At 35.2% G+C, this 18503-nt stretch overlaps 1 protein-coding gene across 6 annotated transcripts in view; it reads left to right on the top strand.

Moving 5' to 3' along the window:
- The window catches only part of ARL15 (ARF like GTPase 15), a 214940-nt gene that overhangs the window by 83091 nt on the left and 113346 nt on the right, over positions 1-18503 (top strand). For 3 of the 6 annotated variants that reach the window (XM_071730671.1, XM_071730673.1, XM_071730676.1), the window contains one exon: positions 4107-4315. In XM_071730671.1, the coding sequence (XP_071586772.1) occupies positions 4107-4315 (209 nt within the window). Of the gene's footprint in view, positions 1-4106; positions 4316-9943; positions 10695-18503 lie in introns of those variants that run through there. The other 3 variants (XM_071730675.1, XM_071730670.1, XM_071730672.1) reach the window with 3 other exon arrangements.

The raw sequence follows: 18503 nt of genomic DNA, 5'->3' as shown, positions 1-18503 counted from the left end.
TAAATTTTTTGAGTTAAATAAATATGCCATGTAGTAAATCTGGATGATTGAGGCTTTTAATTAGAGCACCCTGTCATTTCTGTAGAGGTGTGTTTTTTCCTTTTATAAAAAGTAGTTCAAGCCTATGTTTGACTATCTTTGCTTTTCTAATAAGCAGCATGACTATGTTGTAGTGGGCTTCCACCACCATCTCTGTCCCCTTCAAATTTATTTGTAAGTGGGATGTTTTAGTCATCTCATAGGACTCAACTCACTCCTCTGGGCTCATTGCTGAGGGAATGAAATCACACGCCTAGGAATGAGTCATGGCTCTTGTGTGTATCAGAGTAAAATACTACTCTGAACGTCATATCTTAGTGAACATTTCATATAGCATGTTTCCCATGCAGTAAAGTGTGATGGCTGTATTACTCTTTGTAGTCCAACAATTACTGCCTGGGATAACTGCAATGTGCTATCTAATGCTCTAGAGAAAGAAGCTGAAAGCAGGTTATGATCCTTGGATATAAAGACTTAAGCCAAATAATAGAAACTTACTTTTCTTGAAGAAATTGTGATTTCCAGTTGCTGATAGCTTACTGTGCCAAGAATTACTTTTCAAGTGCATTTGCCAGAAAAGGGAGTTAAAACGGCACCCCAAGGTACAGAATTTCTCCGTCTTTTTTCTTGTCTGCTTAATGCAATTTTTTTTATTACTAAGCCTCCGGCCATGGTTTCATCAGAATTGAAGTGTAAGCAACTTTAGAGCATGTCATTATTCTAATGGAAGAATCTGAAGGAAATGCTAACTTTTGTAAGACATTATTAGTTAGTCTATGCCATGATGACTGGCCAGGACTGGGGAGAAAAGGACTACTATGCTTTGGTGGTTTCTCTTTTGGGACAGTTGATGTGAAGAAACAAAGCTGAGCAGCTTAAGAACCTGAACCAAAAAGACAGGACTGTAAGGTCAACAAATCAGCATGCTGCTTTTCTGTCTCCAGTGTCCTATACAGGGATCCATGTGCTGTTTTCTTCTTCGTGCCTGGTTACCAGAGGTCAAATGCTCTGCAGTTCACTACCCAGTTTTTCTCTTTAGAAATAGTATGGTTACGAAAATAAGGCTCAGTCTGCAGCGACATGATTGAAAAGTATCTGGCTGAAGCTTTGAGTAAATAACACACATCAAGTAGTTAAAAAAAAAAAAGCTTCAAAGAACTGATCATGGTGTTGGCCTTTCAGTTAATTTAAAATCTTTCCCTACCAGTTTTTAAAGTAATGTGATACTTCAGATGCCAGTGACACTGCTGCATGTGGCTATGTAAATATCGTCCCTCTGGCAGCTTGCTCTGTTTCCTTCTTACAAAGACAACTTTTTTGAAAGATGGGGATATCTAACAAATGAATGTATGAAATTCTTTACAAGTGGTAAATATTCTGGCAGTACAGAAGCATAGACGTAGCTTTCAATACAGTCTCTCTGCTATAATGTTGATCAGAAGTTGGTGGTCAAATAAATGAAATGCCTGTGCTATTTGTATATTCTTACTTTGAGCCTGATAAATTAATAGATAAGTTAGGCAAGTTCTTGACTAAATCCCAAGACATTTATCTTTAAATAATCAACTCATTAGATCTCTTGCAGAAAAAAACTGCGCAGGTATGACTTGAATATTTTCTGTAGCAAAAAGTGTGTGTTCACTATATTCATTAGCCACCTAAATTGTTCCAGGTACAGAATCGTTTAAGGCTTAAGTAGGTCCAGTACAGAGAAGACAGTAACTCTGTGGGATGAGATTTGAATACCCTGAGTTGCATTCCTAAGAAATATAATGTAAATTCATTTAAAAATATTTATTTCTTCACTTATGTTCAGTCACTGTCTTTTCTGTTAAACAGGGTATTAAGTAAAAATTTTAACTATCATATCAATGTAACAGTAATTATGTTGCCTTGAATTATAGTTTTGTGCCTACATGTTGCAAGAACTTGTGTAGTTTTGTTTTACTAAAAAATTGAATTTTATTACTGTCAGCACTTGATATCTTTGTCTACGTTAAAGTTCACTTCTTCCTATCTCGAAGTCAGAAAAGTGTCTGTAAAGGATACCTTCAGCACATTTCTGCAAATTGCTGTCTCGCTGACATGTCAAGCTTTCTACTGGATCACTGCTGTTTGCTTTTTAGTGTTAATCCCCATGAGTGTAGTTCCAGATTCAGACACAGAAAGAAAGCCTATATCCAAATCATAGTTTGTATAGTTTGACAGCTGTCAAATACAAATTTTTTTCCCCTATCTCAGTGTTACAATATATGCTGCTCTCCAGGGGAGACAGAAAATTTCTGTAGATAACCTTATTGCTTGACTTCAGTTGAGATGGCTGAGTGCTGCTGAACTGTATCCAAAGAAGTACTATGGTGCATAAGCTGGTACAGTCACTCATGTCTACTGCTGGGCACTTCCAGAATCCTTAGTGTGGCCAACAGTTTATATGAATGCTACTGCATATTGTCATCATAACTTCTCACTCACTGTTCAACATACTGTTGTATCACCATTCTCGTTGTTAAATGTCTTACTACTTTAATAAGCTTTCCTGACACCTTTTTTTCCCAGTTATGAACTGTTTACCTGGTGGCTTAGTGATTAACCTTATGCTCAGGAGTGAGCAACTGCTAGGACAGAAAGGTACAGGTTATGGCAAGGAGCTTCAGGGTCAAGTAAAAAAAAAGTGGACAAAGTTTAGATATTAGTACCAAGATATTTCAACGAGAATGTACAGGATTAGACTTTGTGACCCTGAAGTGTGGTAGTTCTGATAGTACTCTTCAACGGAGAAGAAACTTTCGGGGATGAAAGCTGTGGTCTTAAAGCTTGAGGACTTTTATATCATCTCCCACAGCATTCTCCTTGACATGGCATAGACATGTGAACTCTTCACTGGATAAAAACTGGTTGCGTGGCTGGGCCCAGAGAATTACAGTGAATGGAATTAAATCCAGTTGGCAGGCAGTCACCAGTGGTGTTTACCAAGGCTCATTTTTGGGGTTGGTCTTGTTCAGTATCTTCATCAGTGATCTAGATGAGGGGATTGAGTGCTTCCTCAGTAAGACGACACCAAGCTGGGTGAGAGTGTTGATCTGCTCAAGGGTAAGAAGGCTCTACAAAGGGACTTGGATAGGCTGGATCAGTGGGCCATGGCCAATAATAGGAGGTTCAAGAAGGTCAAGTGCTGGGTCCTGCACTTTGGTCACAACAACCCCATGCAATGTTACAGGTCTGGGGAGGAGTGGCTGGAAGGCTGCCAGGCAGAAAAGACCTGGGGTGCTGGTTGACAGCCAGCTGTATATGAGCCAGCAGTGTGCTCAGGTGGCCAAGAAGGCCAACAGCATCGTGGCTTGTATCAGGAACAGTGTGGCCATCAGGAGAAGTGATGATGCCCCTGTACTCAAGCACTGGTGAGACTGCATCCCGAGTGCTGGGCCTCACACTACAAGAGGGACACGGTTGCTGGGGCGAGTTCAGAGAGGAGCAACCAAGCTGGTGAAGGATCTGGAGAACAAGTCCCATGATGAGAGGCTGAGGGAATTGGGAATGTCTTGTTTGGAGAGTAGGAGGCTGAGAGGAGGCCTTGTTGCTCTCTAAATCTACTTCAAAGGGGGTTGTAGTGAGGTTGGTGCTGGCATCATCTCTCAAGTAAATAATGACAAGACTAGAGGAAATGGCCTGAAGTTGCACCAGGGGAGCTTTGGACACTAGATCTGTGGAAGATGTTTGTGGGCATGGTGATACTGATAAACATATATTTAGCTTTTTGGAGGGGGTGAGGTGGGGGAATGGGATGTTGGCAGTTGGATGCGGTGATCTTAGATGTCTTTGCCAAACATGACAGTTCTACAATTCTGTGAGTCAAATTCCTTTCTTATGTAAACAATGTTAATTTGATGTTTTATGTGCTTTGGATTTATGGTTGCTTTTTTAGTTTTTATCTTTCAATTATGATTATTTAGGAGAAAAAAATTATTCCATTTCTTTGATTGTTCTAAATAGAAGGATTACATCAAATACAACTGTTAAATCTGTCTAAGTATTCTTGTTTTAATTAGTTCTTATTATTGTCTTGAAAGGGGCTGACAATATCAGGAAATACTGGAGTCGTTACTACCAAGGATCCCAAGGGGTTATATTTGTATTAGACAGTGCCTCCTCTGAAGATGAACTAGAAACTGCTAGGAATGAACTTCATTCTGCCCTTCAGCACCCACAGTTATGTACTCTGCCGTTTTTAATACTGGCCAATCACCAAGACAAGCCAGCAGCTCGCTCCGTACAAGAGGTATGTTAATGTGGCAGCATCTTACCTGTTTGTACTTACTGTCTGCAGACCACTGACCCTGTTATACTTATTACCCGGACTGCTTAGTTAAGGGCTGGCCTCAGTTGTTCTTCACTGTGCATAAGCAGACCCTTAACACTCTCAGCCCTAAAAGAACTTGGTCCAATGAACTCTATACAGGCTTTATTGTTCTGGAAAACAGACAATTAATACTTGGATACAAACAGTTCTGCTTTCACTATATTTTGCTTAAGGGAGAAATGATGTTTTTCAGCTACTCTTATCAAAAGCTGCTGGTACAGTGATTTTTAAACTTTATTGATTGATTTATTTAAATTATTTATTTATTATTATTTGCTGTTACTCCATTCTTTGCAACTGCTTAAAAAACTAAATTGCAACTTTAGGTTGTCTGCTATGTAAAAACTTTTTCTCTTAACTGCTGTGTGCTAATATGAAGGCAAAGCTGCAATTCCTGTTCTGATTTTCTTCTTTAAAGGCTAACGTCCATGTCTAATTTGTAGCTGTCCCATAGTAAGTTACATAAGTGTTCTATTCAATGTACCTTAAGTATATGAAAAATTAATCTTATTTACATTCCTATCTCATCACGTAACCTTTGAGAAAATGCTGAAAATTACTGCTTTTTCAGTAATTTCTGAAATTCTGGGAAGAAGTGAAAAGTTCATTGTGTCATTCTGCTCATAGCTGTAATTTAAAGAACTCTTCATGTTAAAGATTTTATGTGAAATCCTCTGTTTGCTCTGAGTGCTGTTTTTTTACTACAGCAGAGTGAAAACTCATTCAGCACCTTACTGGCTTGCTGCTTGGTGTTTAAACATTCTGCTTTCTTACATGTACTTGTCCATGTACTTTCTGAAGAGTGCCAGTTCAATTCAGTGAGAGACTGATCTGTAGGATAACTGCTCTTTGTACAACATAGTTTTGTGCATTGTCTGTACTACTTTATTGCTTTTTATACCTCCTTTCTTAGCCGAAAGAAATCAAGAATGAAAAAGTTAAGCTCATTATATGTTAAGGAGAAGTGTAGATATGACTGCAGTATAGTGAAGTGATGATTTAATATGAAAGGAAGAGATTAAGTGAGAACTACATAAGCTACACTGTAAAATGGTTTATTAAATTGTTGGAGATTCCCACCAGGAATCCATGCTTACGAAAAAAAAAAATAAATAAGGAATTTAGATTTAGTTTATCAAATTACATAAAAAGGTTTTCTGAAATGATTCAGGGATAGAAGCTACAATTTCTAAGTTTTGTTAATCAGAAAACAGACTTAGGAAGAAATAGTGCATATTTAAATAAAATGTAGTATTGATTTTTGTATATCAAGTCATTAGTTTCTTCTAGTTTATTATGAAGTATAAAAGCAGAGCATGTAATCCTAAGCCTTCCACTTAAAAAATTACAAAAGATATCCAACTGCTTTAATTTTATTAATCCAAGTTTATCCAAGGTATTTTGATTTTTGCTTTTTTCATAGAACAATACATACTATAATTTCCATCAATGGAAATGCTTTTTTCCCCATGATTTAAGTATTTTTTTTGTTTTCTACTTTTTTTTCCCTTTTTCAAGTGGCCAAATTTGGTTTAATATTAATGAAGGGCTTTGTTTACAAATATAATTGAAAAAATGTTCCTCCTGTGGTTTCATAAGAATAGTGAATACAATACTTGTTAGTTTGCTTTAGAAGAAACTATACACATAACTCTCCCTTTTGCATTTGAGCCCATGTGGATAGACTTGTGGCCCACACTCTTTTGTTTATTTCAGGTTAGCATTTCTTCTTTTTTATTGACAGTACCCTCATTTTCTCCTCATCCGTCATTACTAATTCCTTGGTATCTTACTAGAGGATTAGATCTTTGTATACTTACAATAGCATAAAAATATTTCTACTGCATACTCTTTAAAAAAACAAACAAACAAAACCCAGCAAACTTTTAGTGTCCTTTCAGAGCAAACAAGTATTGATTGCTACTTTGGATTTGTATGAAATGTTAAATACAAGCATTTATAAAATGTGCAAAGCCTATGTGAATTTTCAAGAAAAAAAATCCCATACAAATGTATCAGGACCTCAGTGTATTTATTTGAAATTCTTTACTTGACAATAATGCAAAACAAAATTAAGGAGAATGTCACAAAGTTGTTACTTTGTCCCTGAAAAAATGAAGCCCTCTGCTTGCTTTGTATGCAAAGAGGGACCCCTATTCAGTCAGTTTTTCTGTTAAAATGGAAATTCCTTGCTTTTCTAAAGCCCTTGCCATGCTGTTGTCTCATTATTGAGATGTGAAGTTAAAGTGCTGAATCATAAGACCATTCCTTCTTTTAAAAAGAGTATATTAAAGGATTAAAAAAATATATGTTGACTGTTGAGAGATCTATTAGATGTTTTTGCACAACTAAGTCCATTAGTTATTGGTATTTTCTTGTTTTTTTATGTATCAGAAGACAGATGAATCACAGTTGAATTTAGAGGCATGCATGGGTTCTTTTAAGAAACAAATTGCCTTTCTTTAATGGACATGAAAGGGCCTCGTGGAGTACAATTAAATAAAATGTCTGAGTCGAGTGGTGTGTAATAGGAATTATAGAAAAATATTTAACTACAGCAAAAATCCTTCAGCGAACTGTACAAATGCCAAGCACTTTCTGCAACAGATGTTAGTTACATTTGTTGTTGGGAAGTGCAATTGCTCCAATTTTTTAAAATTTTGTTTTATTTTTGTTTTTTTCTTCAGCTTAGGTAGACATGAAATTGTAGAAGTTGCATGCTGTAAGCATTAAATAATGTCATGAATATTTCAATTCAAAACTCTAACGGTGATCTGTAGGAATATCCAAATAACTTGCTTAATCTAGGAAGTGTAATTTAATTAATTTTGCAGTCATGATTGAGCAGTATATTTCATCTTACTGAAGTGATCAGAAAAATTACAGGAAAAGCTAAGCTGAAATTCTCATCAGTAAATGTAATCCTTTTTTCCTGTGTACAGTTGCTAGTTATCTGTTTCATAGGATTTTGGTTTTAAAAATACATCAGGAAATTAAATTTGACATTTCATTCAGAAACTGTAAATGAAGAGGTAATTTCAAATATTAGGTCTCTTTTTTCTCTTATGTCATCTTCAGTGGTGTTTATTCCATCTCCCCATGTCAGTTATCTGTAAGTTATTTTGTTCCTGTGACAGCAGCACATATTTGTTTTTGAATAGTGCTAAAATAAGGACTGCATATATTAATTAGGCTGTGAAACTCAGACAATTTTACTTGAGTCAATAGGTATGCAAAGTAACCTTATTTTTAGATCAAAATGACTGTGATGAAAAATCAAACCATATGTCAGTCAGCTCTGAGTGCAGATCTGGAAACCTCATGTATTAGTAAATAATAATAGTTAAAAGTTAAAAATAAATTATGTTACTCAGCAGATGGCCACCATCTCTAAAATACAGTGTGCAATTCTAATATGTATTACATAGAATAAAATTCTAATAATGTGTATTTTTAATGAACATTTTGATGATGGACCATGTTTTAGTTTTTCCATTACAGAAAGTATTAAAAGTAATAACAAGTATTTTGATTAATTAGATTTCTGTTACAGGCTTAAAATATTACAGATTTACTTATGGTGATAAAAGCATTGTAAATTGTTTTGTCATGGAACAGCAGCATTACTATGATTACCAACTTGTTGATTTTTGTTTTGGAATGCATATCACTTCATGTAATAGCATCAGAAGCTGGATATTGCAGTGGATTCCTGTTACTTGAATTAATATGCATACCGAAAGTAACTTTCCTCACAAGTCAGAGCAGTTGTTAAGAATCATAGATTGGAACTCACCCATAGACACCGTATTTTAGGAACAGGCTATGCTGAGCAAACACTTGTCTGCAACTGTTGAAGGCTTCTGAAAGCTACGTAGAACTGGCCACACAGGAGAAACCCAATTGAACCATGATGCTTTGCCAGTTCAGTGGTGAAGCATCTAAATGTTTGGCAGTGCATTGGTTTGGGGGATTTTCTTTGTGTTTTATATTTAAGGCAGTTTTCAATGCTGCATTTGGAGTAGATGATCATTAAAGGCCCCTTCCAGATGAACTATTTTATTCAAAGATCATCTGTTTGAAGACATTTGCAATTTAACCTTTTGGTGGTTTTCCTTTTAGTTATCCACAAGTGCAGGCAATTAATACACTTCTTTTGTAGATATAAATTGCTGACTGCTAGTACCAGGGGAAATAATTGAAGACATATTCTAAGTCCCCTTAAAAAATACTAGACTTTTCAATATAGACTTTATAGTAGACCATGAATCAAAAGTGTTCTCAGTCTCTTTAAAACTTGTATAATCATTTTAATTATTGTTGTCAGGAAAAAAAAAAAAAAGGTGAAAAGATTATGTAGTTCAATGATCATAACTTTTATATTTACTTTGCATGCAAGATCTTACTGTAAACTTGGGGTACCTGATGAGTGTTAAACTCCAGAGGGAATTCTTCCCTATTTTTCCTTTTTTCCTTGATGGACCAAGATTAAAAATGTCTTTAAATTCCAATCAGTGTTTTCAAATGCAACTGTGAAAGTCTGACCTTATGTTTCTGTTTACATGGGTTGTGGTCTATTTATCTGTCTGTGAGATTATTTTAAGGCATTCGTGTGTTGAATTGTGGACAGTGGTTTTCTGCTAACAGAAAAGTGGAGGGTGGCTTTTGTGAGAAGAGCTGCCCTAGGTGGCTTTTGTGAGAAGAGCTGCCCTAGGGATGTGAGGGCTTATATCTGTTGCTTTGCCAGTTTCTTCTTTTTTGTTTATGTCTGGAAATAATTTTATAGGTAAATAATGTCTTCTTTATGCCTTAAGCATCTTAAAGCTAAATGATGATTGCAGGAGAAATGTCCAGGTTTGTCAGGGTCTGCAAAGACTATTACTGGTCAGTGCTCTAAAAACTGCTTTCTGGGCCTGCTTTATGGTCTGAGTTGGCTGCACATGGACGATTAATTCCAGGATGCAATTATTACCTCTTCTAATTTTGGTCCCTTAGCACTATGTTACCATACCTCATGCTATTTGTAGTTTCTGCTAGTTAGGGGAAAAGGGTTTCTTTTTGGGAAACCCTTTCAAAGTACCAGTTGTAGAGGCATTACTAGCAGTCTGAAAAAAACATGTTGAACAGTGACATGTGAGGAGGTTTAGCCTCAGAGATTATACAGTGTCTCAGCTATCAGTTTTGCACAGATAATGTCTCCAGCAGCAGGTAATAAAAAAACTTAGCCTGAAACCAAGAGTGAAATGGAAGTGTTTTCTGCAGTCTGTCCTGTCCTCACACTGGTCAAGCCTCTAAGGTTAGTTCACTTATCTGAACTGAAGACCAGCTGTTGCAAATCTGTGTACTTTATGATGGTGACATCCATAGTAAAGTTAAATTGGGGGCAGATTTTTGGTTCCTTGAGAAACTGTTTCTGTAATGATTTATTTTCATATTACTGCAGCAAATAGCCAAAATATGGATTCCTACCCTGCTTTGAGATCATAGTGACCTTAACAACCTTAATATTTGCAATCCCCTCACTGCAAATACTTCTTCTCTTCCAAGGTGTATCCCCTGATACTTGAAGATTGTTTTGGAGTTGGACTCTGCTATTTTGAGTATTGGCTGCTTCCTTCGCAATTGTGGCCTTTGTGGGAACAGAGGAGTTATTTGTCAGACTTCAGTTATGAACACATTTGCAGGAAAGAAGGACATTATTAAACTGATGTTTAGGAAATATTTGTTTTGCCATGCTTAGAAAAATGCAGAAATAACTCAAATTTACCTGCTTTATAGGAATTTCCTTCTGATTAAAGAGCTTCTTCAGAGTGGTTAGGAGGATGATTTTGATATTCAAATATCCTAAAATCAAACAATTTAAATAAAATATGATATAAAATATTTTAAAACTTAAAATTAAACTATCCATGAGTAGATCTACATCATAGCTAGATGTGTACAGCAAAAGAATTTCACTTAGTTGCAAGACTGCTCAATGTAAATATCTAGCAGGTAATATTTACTTTAATCGTTGCATAGTTAGTGATCTTACTAATAACAAGTTGAGTAGTAAATCTTTATTAATAAAAAGTATAAGTGACCATGCAAAGAAATAGAAATGAGAAGCTGAACATCTTGAAAGAATCTGCATTTGTCTCTTCTGCTTGAGAAGAAACAAATGGGGTAAGATAATGGTGAGCAAAGAAGAAATTAGGATGATCTGAAAAGGAATGGTAACATTTTTTTAAGGGCTGGTAAATAAATATATCTAGAATGGCTTTGAGTTTTGCAAAAATCCCATTAAAAAGGTGACATAAAGAATCCAGAATTTTTGTTTTACAGTACAGAATCCAGAATTTTTTGTTTTAACGCTTTTTGTTTTACAGTAAACAAAGTCTTGGTAGATAACATTTCTAATATATTTTATTTACTTCGAAATTTAAATTGGAATTGGTGATAATTTTTATGTGAATAATAGCAGCTTACAAATAACTGTGCTGTACCAATGTACATGGCTCATGTAGCAAAGAAAAGTGTATCTCAGAATTGTAAATTCCCAGTCTTGCTCTTGACAATTAAGTAAGTCTACAAGGAACTGAGTTGAAAGATTGCCCCTACCAACTTTGAATTCAAATGACCTCCTTGAAGATACAGACAAAAACACTCGACCACACCTGTGAATGTGCACATCTTGCACAATATACAGGGAGCTGAAGAACAGGAGCAGCTAAGACACAGGAAAGGCCCTTGCAGCTAATGGTACCAAGTAAGGTCTGCAAAAAAGCTGCATATTTTGGAGTAGATTTTGCATAGTATTGCTGTGTATAGTTTCAACATCAGTAATTTGATTTTTAAAGTACTTTTTGTGTCTGCAAATGATTGTCTTATGCATATATAGTTGGGTGTTCTTTGAGTGTTTGTCAGCTGTATTGGCTTGCATGCTGGCATCTTTGCCTATCTCAGTCTTAAGATGTGATAGTCTTGACTGTGTGACCATGTGATAAACTGGTTCAGACATAAAAGTTACGTAACTACTCCCTTCTGTCCTCCTGGTTTTATTTTCAAACATATTTGGTTCATAAGACAATTAAGTTAGTGTACAGGCACAAAGAAGGGGTGGGAGAAAGCTGAGAGTGCAGATAAATGGTGGTGTGTGACTAAAACCCAGTGAGACTTGGTCCTTCTACTTGCCACCTTCATCAGTCCTGCTTAGGTTTTGCATATCCCACAACAGTAAACCTCAGGAGAGGGATGTTATACAGGAAATTACGGGAAATAATCTTTCCTCATTTCTTAAAAGTGAAAATTCTGGAGTAGTTGTGCAAGAACTTTTACTCCAATTTAGAGAGAGTTATGGCACAAGCATTTATTTCCACTTTGCACTCTGAGACAAGGAAGAACAAGGAAAATGCCATTCCAGAAAGAGTTGGTTGTTCTTGCAGAAGTAAGCATAGTGGCTGTGAAGGTAGACCATAGTCTGTATAAATTAAAAAGTGATAAGAGAAATGTTCAAGTGGTTTCAGATAAAAAAGACTGTTTTATTCTTTTGGTATTTTTTTCCTAAGTATTTTACACTTTGAAATGCTTACATAGTATTCATTAAATAAATTAAAGACTACTGGAGATGAAAGGAACACAGCTTTTTAGATTTCTTTCTGAACCATTTTTCTCTTGGTCAAAAGTTTTTGGGCTTTAGTAGAGAATTGAATTGAATCCTGAGGATTGCTGGATATAAATCTGACTACATGCTCATAACAATCCATTTGAGCCTCTGTGCTTGTGATACTGCTATTCAGAGGGATTCCTGAGTGCTCAGAAATTTAGTTACTGTTTGAGACATTTTGCATGAACAAGAGAAGGTGTATGTCTTTCAAAATAAGTAACTATTTCAAATGGAACAAAGTAGTAGCTGTATAACTGCTTTCCAAATCAAATTCCAATTCTTATAAAAAATGGTCTCAGAGTCAGATGAAAAAGAATGGAAAAGTTTGTAGAAAATTCTGCTATTGTAGAATTGATTTAGGATGTGCTTTCCTTCCAGACATCCTTCTTATATTTATTAGAATGAATTCTTGAGTGCAGGGATAAAAGCTGCTTCTTTGCAAAAGATGGGGACATAGCTTTTTTTTTTTTTTTTTTTTTTTTTTTTTTTTTTTTTTTTTTTTTTTTTTTTTAATCACTAGGCTCTGATAATTTTGGGTAGTTGTAGATTTGCTTACGTGATAAACCTTATGAACCCAAGACTTCACTGTCATTAATGCAGAAGAAATGAGTAGAGAGCAATCCGAGTTTGAAACAGAAATGAAGAATGGGAGGGAGTCCAGCAAGTTCAGAAGTGGAGAAAGGTCCCACAGTACAGGGAGGATCAGGATGGAGTATTGCTAATTTTTTTTCCTAAAGCAGTCCATTAGAGGCCTTCTACTGTAGGAATGGGTGCTGAGAATAGTGTCCAGTATTTCCTCAAAAATCTCTCTGTCCAGTTCATGATGACATACGGTTCAAAAGAGGGAATCATTCTCCCTTTCTGTCAGTGTTTCAGCAGCAGAGGCAGACATACCGCAGAAGAAACATGAATTATCCACCCTCAAGCGCCTTGGAACCATCATCTTCATAAGACTAGAAGCAGAGATTTAATATAATGACATTATTCTAATGATGATTTGTTGATACTCTAGCATATTGTTAGTCATGCTGGAATCTTTATAAGCATAAATGTTTTCTCAAAATAGTTTAAGTGTTTAAAAAATCTGTTACAGCAGTCTGACATGAAACAGTAACTTGTCCTGCTGGAATCTGTACAGCCCAAAACTTTGAGTTGGTCTGGAAAAAAATTATTAGTGACGGATCATAGAAGTGAACTAGGAAACATACTGGGGGTGCGAGAGTGGAAGACAAAACTTGAGGATTTTTTTTTTCTTGAAAACATGTTGATCTATTATTCAGATTTACACAGTTAATTCTTTTTTTTTCCTAGTGCTTACAAAACCAGGGTATTAACACTGCATTGAACAGTCCATGGCAATACATACACAACATTTCTCGATATCTTTACTTTTCTGATCTTTTCTGTAATATTTCCCTGTTCATAATCTACTCAAATGTGGAATTGAAATGGTTAGAAATAGTGTATTAAAATGAAAGACTTGATATTTGTGCGTAGATCTTTTAAAAATTATTGTATGCTAGAGTTCCTTGTTCAAGTATTAATATGCACTGTAAGACATAATGCAAACTTTTAAAAACATAAAGAAAATCCCCAAGCTGCATTTAATGAATGAGCTTTTCTTGAAAGGTTGTTCACATCCTCTTCCCATCTGAATAGGGGAAAAAACCTGTCATTATTGTGAATATATTTGCGAATATATATATATTTGCTACAATTACAGTAGTGAAAATTAAGTTGCCTGTCATACAGGTTTATTTTGTAAACTGTGTCCAGTTGTTTGTTTTTTTTTTCATAATGTGTTACACATCACTTGCATTCTCATTTTTTATGTTACTGTAGTAATAAATTCTAAGAAGTTATTTACTAAACTTTTATGAAACGTTTCAGTATTTTAAGGATTTCTTTCCTTTGACTTCCTGTAGCTTTGTTCTACTGCAGTAAGACCTTTGCAAAAGACCATGTTTAAAATACAAATCTACTACCATATATTCTGTTCCAATTTCAATGCCTTTGTTCCTCTCTCCCAATTATACCTTTGGTGATGGCTGAGAATAAAGGGAGTAAGGGAATGAAATCTTGGTTACTCTCTAGGGCAGAAAAATAAAGCTCTTCAGAGTTACAAATGAAAAGATGCTCTGTCGCTAATGCTGCAGAAAGCATTGGGATCCCTTTAGATTAAGCAGTGTCTTAATTGATGACACAATCTGCATTTGTTGTTTCAAAAATATGTTACTAATTTTGAATAATCATTTTCTATCTGATTTTTAAAATGCATTATGTAGGTTAATCTTGACGTATTTCATTTTTTCTGAGTAAGTAGACTATTCAGTGTTGCTTTCAAAACACATGTGCACAGAACTTTGTTAAACAGCCAGTATTCATCATTGAGATCAAAAGTCTATTCTGTGTATTGAAATTCATTACTTACAGATAAAATTGTAATTTTAATATTTTGTTTTCTTTTGAACGTTTCCAGTTTTCTTGGTTTTCTTTAATAAATTTGTAAATGTTATTAGAAGATGAACAGAGGCTACAGAAATGTTACTGAGCTTTCTTGAAGTATTGCACATGCCTGCACATCTGTTGTGTACCACCAAAAAGGTTCAAAATATCTAATTTTGATTGACTACTTTTCCTGTGGACATACTGCTTGTCAACTTTTCCAGGGAGTTCAGAATGCATTATTTGTTTTAATAAAAGACATACTTGAATGAAAATTGATTTTAACTACTTTAAAAAAATAATTAAGTATTTACATGATAGAGAGTAGTTGCCATTATTATTTCACTAATTTTATTAAGGTAATTTTGAAGTTCATTGAAATCTCACTCTTGGCACTTTAAAAGAAACTTATTTCTAGAAAACCTTCTGAAAAACAAGGTATCCCATTTTGTACCCAAAATGGAGTGTTGTTAAGGGGAAAAAAAAGCTTAGTATCTTTGTATTCTGATTTATTATACAGAAGGCTGTTTTTTAACAAAAAAGGGCTTTTTTTTTTTTTCCTTCTTTTTTTCCTTCCACTATTCTCAGTCTCTTTTGATCATTGATCTGGGTGACCCCACGCTCAGGGGTTTTTTCTTCATTTGACATGGACAGATTTTTGAAGTATAGCTCTCCTTTGGGAACCTCGGGCAGTTCCACTTGACTAACCTGTGATCTAATGAGCAGTAATGCAGGGTTACAGTGACCATTTTGTTTGCTTTGAGGGAGGATGGCTAGACAGAGAGTGGGAGAGAGGCGGTGTCTGTGGAGAAAAAAGATGCAGGGTGATCGAACAGTGTGAAAAAGACTTGTTAGCCCACATTAGTGTGCCTGATTTACTTCACAACAGGTCAGCAAAGGCCAAAGACAGGGTTGTCATTAAATTGCAAAGTTGAAAATCCTGGCATTCAAAAGCATTCAGATTTCTGAAAGTTGAAAATTAGAAAGTTTGTGGTTCATTTTAAATTTGCCAGGAAGATATAAACAAGGTAATAGCTTCTCTAAAACATTAAAGGTACATTATAAAACCGTGTCGTAAATATAAAAAGAAAACCAGCTTTTTAAAGTACTTTCATGGTTGACTGTTTTACAATGAAACTGGGTGCGAAAGAAAGGCCAAACACTAACAAGGTCGTTGCACTTTCTTTATGAGCCTTGGGGACCCCTTAATTACATGCCCGTGCTGCTTATTTTGCTATCTGTATATTTGTGCACGTTAGCATAATATATAATTTTATCTGTATTTTTAATAAACACTCATACCTGTGTATATATATGTAAAAACAAACTACTAGCAGAAGCTGTCCAGGAATGTAGATTTCAAGTCTTCTGCAGTGTCTTACAATTATTATTAATTTTTTTTCTCCATATTCTTCATTTTTTCTCTTGGAGTGAATGTTAAACAGTACTCTTCATGATGTTGATCTTGGAATAAGCACATATTTATCATAAGGTAAAGTTTGCAAATGTAGAGACCAAAACTGCCACTGTCTTTATGTTCTGAAGAAATAAGTTTCCTAATAGTAAATGTTACTTCCTAACACTTTAATTGGACATAATAATTTTGGTTAATATTTGCTGATTTTTTAATTACTGCTTTGCAATTGCAAAATGAAGTTGGAGCTGTCTGTTTCTGGATTTACATTTTCTCTTTTGTTTATTCATTTTCTTGGAAGTGCCCTGAATCTCCATGATTCGAATAGTACAACTGCCATGCAGAAGATCCTCTTAATCTGTTGCATTGATAGCCTTTAACTCATAGCAAACTCTTGTCAGTGCTATTTCTGATCTGGCTGGCTTTGGTAAAAATCAAAGTGCAGCTTTTAGGTATATTATCATTGTGCACTGAAGCAGTACATAATAAAACAAATGGGTGGTCTTAGGGGTACATAACTTTTTTCTGTCTGCTACCGGAAGTTTCACTAATTGATTCTTACTCCTCCCCGCTGTCAAAAAATCAGTTTTCTGCAACTGGCATACAACTGTGTTAACTTTTAGATTGTACTCTGTGGACAGCTTGTTGTCTTGATCCTTGGGTGTCTCTTTACAACTACTAAATGTCCAAAATTAGACGTCTGAGAACAGCTGATGTAAAAAAGAGAATTTTTCATACCTGATTTCAGGAACTGTGCTCCCCTTGATCTTCCAGATTTCATTGATGTTAAGCAATTGTCTCTTCTTGGTAAAAATTAAGAGAAGACATTAGGATGTCAGGTTAATCATGTTGAACAATAACTTTTGGGTTTTATTTGCATTGGATTATATATTCATGTGTCATGCCAGATTATTTTTTGTTTATCTTAATCTTTCTTTTAAGGTTTTTGGTGAACAAATTATATAGTTTTACCTCCTGAGAAATTAAAGTTTATGAGACAGTTGAACATGGGCAACAAAGTACATTTTTTCTATACTGTGTTGTTTTTCTCACTTATTTCCCCAGTACATCACTTTCTTTTTACCACACTGTAAAATTCACCAATTATTAGAATTTTCATAATAATTTATTTTGAAGCAGCTTATTGTCTGCAGTAGCTTAGTGATGACTAATCTCAAAAGAGTAGTGCTAGAGAATTTTACCAGGATGGTTCCATTGTCTTTATTATTTTAACTGCAGCAACTTGGTGGATCAGATACATTTTAGGAAGCTATGCATTTGAGTAGCTTTCTCTGTTGTTTTAGTTCATGTTAGAGAATGGAAACCTATTAGGGCATAAAATGATGGGAAAACGTTCAACAAATCAGAATACTGAATCAGAAAAAACTTAAGCTTTACTTACTATTCTTTTTCTATTGGTTTTCTCCATTCCCTAAATAATGTTGTCTGTGCAGTGTCTATGCACTCTTTATTAGCTCTTCTATTTGATTTAATTATTCAGTTACTCTGTGTGCCTGAATTAAGTCATCTCCACCAACCTGCTTATTATAAAGAGTTTGGTCAGTGAGTAGTGACTAATGTCATCTCTCTGGAAGAGGGGAAGAGGGGATCTTGGCAAAGGCAGACTTTAGAAAAATTTTCCTTCCAGTTCATAATTACCTTTTAAGAAAGCATTTTTTTGTAAGAGGGAGATTATAACTTCCGATACAGGTACTAAAATGCAACATAGAATTGTTTTCTGGTTTTCTGTATATTGTGATACATAAACATCACCAAAACGTACCTTCCTACAGGCTAAGATACACGTAGTTCTTGGAGGTTCTTCACTGTAAAATCAGTGTCACATACATATACATCATATATGTACACATACACATTTACATGTGCGTATGCATATGCATCACATGATACATAGTGGTTATGATTTAATCCACATCATGGATGGGATGCTAACACTGAAGTTTAGCAAAATTGGAGGAACAAAATATAGAAGTATTTGTAGGTGCTCTTTTAATAAGGAAAACCAGTGTGCTGCCTTACATTTCTCTTAAATCATTATTTGTGTCTCTGGCCTATATTTCAGAAGTATACCTCTAAAATGGTTCTAAACTGGGAGTACAGGAACTAATACATTGCATAAAAATAAAATCTTACACTATGCCAATGGAATCTTGGCAGTCACATTATTAGTAATTGTAGCATGAGCTTAAAATGTTCCCCAGGTTTATTTGATGACCTGCCCGTCCTTTTGGAAGTTGTTCCTTCAGTGCAATAGTTAAAAATTCTGCTCAACTAAGAAAATTAGTTGAATAATGCTGCCCTTCCCCTGCATAAATTAGAAGGAAGGTTGGTAGCTCTACAGTCTGGGACAGGAAGCAAAAATGCATGTTTGGGTACTCTGTTGCCAGCTCTTGCAATGTATGTGCTTGCCAGAAATTGCTTATTCCTTCCAAAACCTCTCCAAATTCTCCAGGCATTTAAGAAGTCTTTTTCCTGTTAGTCACCTTTCACTTACCTGTGGTATAGAAGGAATGTTTATTGACTGCAGGACTGCCTGTTTTGAAATCAGGAACACTGAACTGAGTTTTTGTTTTGTTGCACAT

Source organism: Heliangelus exortis, chromosome Z (genome assembly GCF_036169615.1).
Source record: "Heliangelus exortis chromosome Z, bHelExo1.hap1, whole genome shotgun sequence".
Taxonomy (NCBI): domain Eukaryota; kingdom Metazoa; phylum Chordata; class Aves; order Apodiformes; family Trochilidae; genus Heliangelus; species Heliangelus exortis.
The sequence above is the reverse complement of the archived record's forward strand: the minus strand, read 5'-3'. Positions and strand labels throughout refer to the sequence as shown.